The 8,871-nt window shown below is 63.2% G+C and overlaps 1 protein-coding gene and 1 pseudogene across 1 annotated transcript in view; one reads left to right on the top strand and one right to left on the bottom strand.

The window, feature by feature from the left end:
- Positions 1 to 8,871, top strand: part of CFAP99 (cilia and flagella associated protein 99) — a 25,676-nt gene that overhangs the window by 7,740 nt on the left and 9,065 nt on the right. The window contains exons 2-6 of the mRNA XM_025051843.1: positions 1,023 to 1,167; positions 2,090 to 2,184; positions 5,316 to 5,428; positions 6,850 to 7,027; positions 8,682 to 8,762. Coding sequence (XP_024907611.1) covers positions 1,023 to 1,167; positions 2,090 to 2,184; positions 5,316 to 5,428; positions 6,850 to 7,027; positions 8,682 to 8,762 — 612 coding nt within the window. The remainder of the gene's footprint in view (positions 1 to 1,022; positions 1,168 to 2,089; positions 2,185 to 5,315; positions 5,429 to 6,849; positions 7,028 to 8,681; positions 8,763 to 8,871) is intronic.
- LOC112485713 lies at positions 2,309 to 2,427 on the bottom strand (annotated as a pseudogene).

Raw genomic sequence — 8,871 nt, 5'->3', positions numbered from 1 at the left:
CTGCTGGTGACAGCTTATTCTGCTGTCCACGCCGGTGGGACTGTGGTCTGTGTTTCCATGACACCTGCGCTAACCGGCCATGGTGTCCTCGCGCTGTGAGCTTCCTGGGAACTTCATTTTAAGGGCTGCGTCACACTCACCTGTGCCGTGGGGCGGTGGCTTTGACCAGGTGACGCCCCCCTGCTGACATTAAGGTGGCTGCTGCCCAAGCTTCTCTTCTCTCGTGTGGGTGTTTGATGCGTTTTGGATTGTGCCTTTGGTTCCCAGAAGTGTAATGACTGGATGAAAGGGCACGGGAAACAGAAGGTTCTGGAAACATGTTTCCAAACTGTTTCCAGGAGAGAGTCAATGCCCACCCCACCCACCCCACGACATCTGTTTTTCTCTCGCTGTGCTGGCGACAGTAGTTGTCCTTTCTTCCGGTTTTCAAAAGCTTAATTACTTTTTCGAGTAGACGACAGGTGACATACACAGGCTAGGACCCCCAAGCTGTTCCGACAAGTGAGTCTCCCCAACGCCAGTCCCCCCGGCCCTGAGGTAAAATATATACGACGTACAACTTGTCGTCAGAGCTGTCTGGTCTCTGAGTGCTAAGCACATTCGCACCGTCGTGCGGCCGTCCGCACCGTCACCTCCAGGACTGACTCTTTGTCCCCACTGCACAAGTGCCCACCGCCGGCCCCGGGCCCAGGCCCCCTCCATTCTGCTTCCTGTCGGCTCCCCCGGGGATCACACTGCGATGGGGCTGCCGGGTCGTCCTTTTCCGTCTTGATTTCTGTCTTGGTCCCTCCGACTGTCATGAGCCGGGGGGGCCTGTGGGGCTGATTCCTCGGGGTGTGCCCGCTCGTCCCCGTTCTTGACTGTACCTCGCTGACGAGCTTCTCCCTAGCACTTTGAGGGCTCCCGCCCCCCGACTCGCCCTTGCTCTGGTTTTCAGCTATCCCAGCCTGCGCCCACGGGGGAGACCGCCACCCTCTCCCCCAGCGAGGCCGGCGGCCCCTCCCGGCCTGTTTCTCTTGCAGACGCTGAGCCCCCAGAAGCAGGCGTTCGTCCTGGAGGTGCTGTCTGGGTGCCTCGAGTACCACAAGCTGCTGGCGGTCGTCGTGGACGCCTTCTATGTGCGGGACGGCCGGCTCTGCCTCTGGGCCGACTACAGCCTCTTCCGGGGTGCGCGCGGGCCTCCCGCCCAGCCAGGGGCCCCGTCCTGGGCCCGGCCTGCTGCCCTGCCTGCTGGGCAGGTGCTGTCCCCAGGGACTCGCGTGCTCTGCGCCCGCCCACCTCCCCAGCCCTGGCCCCATTCAGTAACCCCCACACCCCTCGCCCCCCCGGCTGCCTGCCCAACTTGCGGATGTGGAAACTCCAGGTGCTCTGGAGGCCTGGCCTGGCCAGGACTATGCCCCAGAAGGCCAGCCTGGGCGAAAGGACAAGCCGTTATCACTGCTCAGGTCCCGACCCGCCAACCCCAAGAACTGTGGACAGCACTGGCCTTGTAGCTGCAGCCTGGACTGTCCTGGGGATTAAACGGGCAATGTCTCTGTCCCGGCTCCCACGGGCTGTCTGCTCTCATGGGGGGTGACCATTGAGGGCAGGGGTGGGGACCGCAGGTGCTCAGAGGCCCGGCGGGGTGGCCCAATACCTGGTCCAGAGCTGTGTGGTTCAGATTCCATGGTCAGTGGTCAGCAGTGTGGCCTGCACACCTCGCAGTCAGCGTAACAAGCAGTCCCTGCCCCAGAGGTCCCTTGCCTAGCACAGGACACGGGTTCCCAGCTGCCGGAAGGAGGTCCTGTCTCTCAGGAGTGAGAAACTGAGGGCCAGGGGTTTTCCCTTTTACCTAGAGCCTTGGGACTTCCTGAGAGCTTACCAGTGAGAGAGCACGTGTGAAGTGCTTTGAAGCCACACAATGTCCCCCCAGCCGCTTGTCCTGCTGTGTCCCAGCTACCGTTTTCACTTGGGCGCCATAGGGCGTGTTCGCCTGTGGTTATGCGCCCTGACAGTGCCTCGGCTGACTCCCCGAGATGAAACGCTGAGGCGCCTGGCGGGGGGGACCCAGCGGCCCCCTTCGCACACTCACGCCTCCCCGTCCCCACAGTCATCTGCTACCTGGCCACTTTCCAGCTGGAGGAGCTTGGCCTCCAGCTCTTCTGTGACATCGTCAGGTCCCAGCCTGCAGACAAGATGCACAAGGTGAGCCACCTTCTCAGGCCCAGGGCACAGGTCTGTCCCAGCCGACCGCTCACCCTCCCGGCTCATTTTAACAGTAGCTCTGCCGGTTGGTTCTGTGCTTGTTTGTTTGTGTATTTATTTTTAAAGCCTCCAGCGCCTGGTCTTCCTAGCTGGTCTCCCATTGAAGTACTAACCAGGCCCGACCCTGCTTAGCTTCCCAGATCAGAAGGGATCGGGCTTGTTTGGGATGACATGGCCGTAGACGTGTTTCTGTGTTTAAAACTGAGGTTTCTTATCGCCGCCATGTCCTCCTCTGGTCTCCAGGAAATTTGAGTCCCACCCTCAATGTCCCAGGGGGTGGGAGCATTGGTCAGGGTGGGGGTCCTTGCCCGGTCATAGTCCATCCCTCTGGAACCTCCCCAGGCCCTCGGGGCCAGCGGGGCCTTGAAGTCAGCAGAGGCCACTACTCCTTGCTGGCCAGCGGCTTCCTGGGGGCAGGTCTTGCTCCTTCCTCATGGCCACCAGCTGAGGTCACTGCTACAGGGCACTCATCCCAGAGTTAAGGACAAGGGCACAGCGAGGTTCGGTCACTAGCCCAGCATCACACAGCAAGGCGAGCTGCAGGGCTCGGTCTCAGACCAGGCTTCGAATGGCCGCGCTGCTCCTCCGTGCTCTGGGGTCTCGGGGGGCTGTCACTAGACCAGGACAGTGAACCCTAGACAGGGTGACGGGCTCAGGCCCCAGGAGCACTTGGGGCCTCTTTGGACGGAAGCAGCCAGCTCCGCGGGTAGTTCGAGAGGGGGGCGCAGGGGTGGAAGCCTCCACCTATCCCCCACACCTGGGCGAGGGGGACCTGGAGCAGTGACCTCCACCAGGGCCGTGGCCCCAGAAATCCAGACTGGGGACTCACACAACCCCTCAGCCACCCAACAAGCGGGAGAGAAAAAGCACTGACCCCAGGTCGTGTTTTATCTCCATAATTATCTATGTATAAACAGGAGCAGTTCATGATGGATGGATATTTGCCTAGTTATCTTAAGCAAGAGCTTCCTTTTTATGGGGAAAAAAAAAAAAAAACAAAACGGGCAGCTTTTGTGCGTGGCGTTTGGAGAGGGCCAGGGCTGGCTTCCTGGGCTCAGAGGCCTGCACCAGGTCTATGCCCTGCCTTGCGGGTCTCAAAATTCTTAATAACTGTTGAACAAGGGGCCCGCCTGTCATCTTGACCTGGGTCCCACAGTGATGACCCAGCAGAGCCTGGAGGAGGTGGCACAGGACCCCATGGGGCCACCGTGCAGTGCAGACACAGGACAGATGGGGCGTGGTGGCCTCGGTGCCCCCGGTGCAGGGGCGTCTACCTCCCTAGAGAGTTTCTAGAAGAACACAAGCCCCCTAGGGACCTGGGAGCTGCAGGGGTGGAGCTGTACCCTGCAAGGCCTTACCTCAGTCCACTCCCCATGCCCACTGGGCAGCGCCAGTCCCATTAGGGTCCACCCTCCTCAGGGTCAAGGGGAGAGGTCAGCCTGAACCTCAAAGACAGGGACCAAGCTGCTGGGGATGCAGTGATCACCTGCAGCGCCTCCAGGGAGCCCCCATGGACCACAGCGGGGTGCTGTGCCCAGGCTGGGTTTCAGGCAGCCTCAGCCGTGGTCTGCACAGGAGACGGTGCCGTGTGCAGCTACGGGCAAGGGGCTGAGAAGGCCTCTGTGGGGCAGGGAAGGTGGGGAGAGACTCCGGGGGTGAGGGTGGGGTGGGGCGGACAGGGGCCAGACTGCCCAGTGCGGGGAGCTGTCGAAGGCTCTAGAAGGACATCTAGAGGCTGTTACGTGAAGAGGGTGTGGAGGCCCAAGGTGGGTGGGAGTGAGGACGTGGCTGCGGGGGTGCAGGCCGCACTGGGGGGGCAGCGGTGACAACCAGAGGCCCTGCTTTTGCCCACCGCCACCCCGTCACTGAGCATTGAGTTCACAGCAGCTGCAGAGGCCACTGCGTGTCACAGGCAGGAGAGCCTGCTCAGCCCCCTGGCCCAGCGTGCAGCCACGTGGACCCCACAGGGGTAGACTCGGGTCTGCAGCCCTCAAGGGCCTGTGGGGCCAGATCCACAGAGGCTTCTGACACGGGACTGCTCCCTGTGCTACCTCGGCCGCCCCGCTGAATGACCTGCTCCAGGGGACCCAGACAAAGGCACCACACGTCCCCACAAAACCATCCTGGGAGACAAGTGCCAGAGCCCTGTGCACGGGGTCTGCGGCAGCCCCCAGGGTGTCGGATAGAGAGGTCTGCAGGGGCCCCTTGACTGGATATGGCCCTCCAGGCCAGGCTGTGGTTTCGGCTTGGTGGACACTCCCACCAAGAGTCCCCCCCAGGGGGCCCCAGGCACAGCTGCTCCCGGAGAGGGCTGGGGGCCCGAGCTTCGTGTTGGCTGTGCAGAGGGCCACCTTGAGGGGCCACAGGCAGCACCCTCTGGAAGCCGTCCTCAGTGCCCGGAGGCGGCAGGCCTCGCTGGGAACCAGAGTTGGCCCTGTGTCTTCTGGAACCACAGTTGTTAGACTTCGGGTCCGGGAGCTGGGGAGTGGCCTTCAGAAGCCCATGGCCGTGGGGAAAGGAGCCTTGGTCCCAGGGCCGGGCCTGCCACCCACTGAGACCCTGTGAGGGCTGGGTGGACAGGTGGCTTCCCTGCACCCTCCCTGGGCAAGGGGGGCAGGGTGCAGAACACGGAGCTGCCCCGTTCCAGGACTCCCACAGCCTGTGGGGCAGGGGAGGCAGGCAGCTGTCCTTCTGTCCCCACCAAGAACTCTCTGGAAGTGGGCTGTGGGCCACCAGGTCCTGGGGAGCTGGCTGCAGCATGGAGTCCCCACTAGCGAGGACCTGCCCTGCTGGGCTGCCCGGAGCCCCCAGACACCACGAGCAGGGGCCCTGGTGGTAGGGGCAGCTCTGCGGGTCCGGTCGGGAGCCCCAGCCCAGCATGGGAGGTGTCCCCTTCTGTTTCCTGGGAGGGAGGGTCTGTGCCTGGGACCTCCCACCGTGGCCTGGGCACCGGTCCCCCCTCCTGGTGCATCAGCCACGCCCTCCCCGTGGGGGCGGGGCCTCGAGCGGGTGTGGCTGGGGGACTGGGCCGGGGGACTGGGCCGGGGCCACAGCTCCCATGTCTCCCCCAGTTCCTCAGGTTCTTCTTCAACCCCTTACACCTGTGCTCGTGGATCAAGGACGAGTGGAGCCTCATCCACGAGTCGGCCCACGTGAAGGAGAACTGGATCGATCCTCTGATGAGGTGCGCCGGGCTGGGGTATCCGCGGTCCCCTCCTGCTCACGGGAGCCCCCCGAGGGCTGGCAATGCTCTGCATCAGGGCGAGGAGGTTCAGAGAAGCCCCTGGGGGGAGAGCGGCCCACCCAGAGACACGGGCTGACGTCCACTGCAGGCAGTCTGCTGGCTGGGGATGGCCTTAGGACCCACCAGGTCAGTGGGCGGAGAGCCGGCCCCTTCTGCCCCGGAGCCTGCGCCTGCGGGTGAAGCAGGTGCCTGTGACTAGCCCCAGCTTTGCCGGGACCCTGCAGGGACCTCGTAGGGGTCCAGGCCTGCCCAGGCTCTCCCTGCGGATCCGGGGCAGGGGGCCCCAGGTGGAGTTCAACCGACGCCTCCGTCTGACGTCCCCAGAGCTGCCTGGCTGCCTTTCCCTGCCCCCCATGACAGGCTTAAGCAAACGCTGGATTCGCCGGGGCCTGGCCCTGCCCTCGGCCTCCACGCAGAGGCTGCTGGGCCAGAGTGCAGCTGTCCCTCAGCTGTCTGCCTTCCCACAGGACTGGGGGAGCCACCCTATTCTCTGGGGACAGGTGGATGGACTGTTTTGACACAAGCAGACCACAGAGGTCAGCTGTGCGCAGGAGACCCAGAGGCCCAGGAAGGCGGAAGCCCCTCCCGTGGAAGAGGTGGCCCTGGCCCCTGGAGCTGTCCGCACCGCAGGGAAGTTCTCAGTCCCCAGCCGGCTGGGGGCCAGGCTGGACTCGTTGCCACCTGTAGCCCGGGCCTGCCAGGCCTGGAGAGCCACATCTGGGCAGCTGTTGAGCTGGTCCTAGGGTGCCCCGCCTTCTGCCCCACCCCACACGAGGCCACACAGCCCCATCACAGCTCTGTCCCTTCCCACTTACTGTCGGCCTCCGACATGTGCTTCCTCCCTTGGGGGCTGTGGTCCTCCAGTGGGGCAGGAGCTGTTTCAAACCATGCCGTCTGCCCCCAGGGGAGCCCCGCAGCGGGGGACTCTGGCCAGGTTGGTGGTGGGCTGTGCCTGCATAGGGTGGGAAGGCAGGAGAGGGGGGCCCTGGACTTTGGGGCCTCCGACAGCACAGCTGCAGGAAGGGTCCTTTGAATTGCTGGCTTCCTTGCCCTGCGCCGTGTGCTCAGGCTCAGGGGAGCTCCACGGCCCTGCCGCTGCTCGTCCTCAGAGCCCTCCGGGTCCCTGCAGCGGGACTGCCCTGTCCCCGCCCTCCTGGCTCCCCACGCACCCTGAGGACCTCAGTCTCCTCCCCCGCGCTAGGGAAGCGGGGGTCTCTGGCTCTGGGGTGTGGCTGGCACGGTGCCTGCGGAGCAGTAGGCACTCAGTGAAAAGGGGCTGTTGGTTCCATTATCATCCCCCAACGCCTTCTCCACCTACTTCAGAAGTAACCTCTGCAGCTTCTCCCACCTTCCCCTTCAAGATGGCAGCCGGAAGTGCAGGAGCTGATCAACCAGCTGGAGCAGGTGTTGGCCAATCAGCCCCCTCCCTCAAAGACGAAAGCCAAGGTCACAGAGCCCAAGAAGTTCAACCTGACCGTCCCCAGGCCCCGTGCCATTCCAGTGCCCGAGCCAGTCCCTGTCGTGGCCAAGCCAAGACCAGTAAGTGTGGCATTTGGAGGGGGCACAGGCCGTCCAGGCAGGGGGAGTGGACTGGGTGGGCCAGTGGGTGCTGCACTCTCCCCACGGCCCAGGGGATGCTGGACCAGACCAGGAGCATTCGATGACCCCACCCCACAGAGGGGAAGCCCCGCTGACCGAGCCCGCCCGTGGGTTCCTGCAACCGTGTGCCGAGGGCCTGTCAGGAGGCACGGGCGAGGCTGTCGGGCTGCGGGGCGCCCAGTTGTCTGGACGCGGTGCTTGGGGCCCACGTGGTGTCATGCCCCACGCCCTCCGCGCTGAGCAGTGCTCGGGCAGATGACAGCGTGCTCTGAGGGAGGGAGGCCGTGCTCCTTTGCCTTTTTAGTGGACGTGGTCAGCTTGGCGAGGCCAGGGGCTCCAGTTCTTTGGGCCATGGGCAGGCAGTAATATCTGTCTGCGTGACCCAGCCACATGGCCTGACCTCACCTCCGCACGCACACCTGTCTGCCTAGAGCCGCTCTCCCTGCTCCGTGCCTTGCCGCCGGCCCCTGTCAGCCGGGATGCTTTGTATGCACACACCAGGGCGAAGCAGCCCAGCCCGGCTTAGACAGCGGAGAACCTGCCGACCCTCGTTGCCGCAGTAGGACAGGCATCAGGCATAGTTGGGGGTCTGCTTCTCTGTGGCTGTCTGTGCCCTAGTCCCATCTGTGGGTCCACTTCATCTGTGGCTAACATCTGTCATTGTAGCGAAGCATCCAGGCCTCCCGCACAGATTCCACACTGTCCAGGGCACGAGAGGACATCGAGGCCAAGGACTCTGTGAAAGTGTGGTTAGTCCAGCTCAGGCCGTATGCCCGCCTTTGAGCTGATCACCGTGACCGGGGCCTCGTGTTCCAACTGGTCAAAGGCTCCACCTGCAGCACCTGCGGTGGGCTCAGCTTCCCAGAAACCAGCTGCTGCCCCAACAGAACTGACGACTGTGCAGAGAGTAAAGGGCCGTGGCCAGGACGTCGCAGGTCCCAGCCCGCTGGCCGCGCGTCCCAGCGACCCCTCACCTGCACCAGCTCCCTCCGTGGTCTCCTTTGCATCGACACCAGCTCCTTTTCTTTGTAGCATCGATTAGATTCTATCGTCGTTTAGTGACTTATGGGTCTGCTTGTTATCTGTCTCCTTTACCGGACCTCGTCTATCTTATTTGTGCTGTGTTCCCAACGCCTGGCACAGTCCTGGCTCAGATTAGACCCGTGGTAAATGTGTATTGGATGAATGGATGGTGGGTGGATGGATGGATGGATGGTGGGTGGATGGATGGAGGGATGGTGAGTGGATAGACAGATGGTTGGATGATGGGGGGTGGGTGGATGGATAGATGGTGGGTGATGGGTGGGTGGTTAAATGGATGGATGGTGGGTGGATAGACAGATGGATGGGTGGATGGATGGTGGGTGGATAGACGGATGGTTGGATGGATGGTGGGTGGATAGATGGTTGGATGGATTGGCCGAATGGTGGATGGTCCCAGTTGTAGGTCAGCATCTTCTCTTCCTGCCCTGCTCCTCCTGGGTGGGAACACAGCCCACCCTCCACCCACGTCCAGCCACCGCCAGCCCCATGTTTCTACACACCTTCCAAATGCAGCCACCTACCAAGGAACCTTCCTCCTGCCACCCGCCAGGTCCCCAGGAGCACCTACCAGCTGCCCGAGGAGCAGCAGATTCTAGAGATGACCAAGAGGTGCAACCGCCGGAAGGCGGAGGTGAGCGAGCTGCACGGGGCCCTGTGTTTTAGAGAACCCCGGGAGCAGGGCGACAGGAAGTGGGGAGGGGGAAGGAGGGGTGCTTGTCTGTGCCTTTGCGCCTGAGGCC

This window comes from Pteropus alecto, unplaced genomic scaffold (genome assembly GCF_000325575.1).
Source record: "Pteropus alecto unplaced genomic scaffold, ASM32557v1 scaffold5, whole genome shotgun sequence".
NCBI lineage: Eukaryota > Metazoa > Chordata > Mammalia > Chiroptera > Pteropodidae > Pteropus > Pteropus alecto.
Note: the sequence above shows the minus strand (reverse complement) of the source record. Positions and strands in the feature narration are given on the sequence as shown.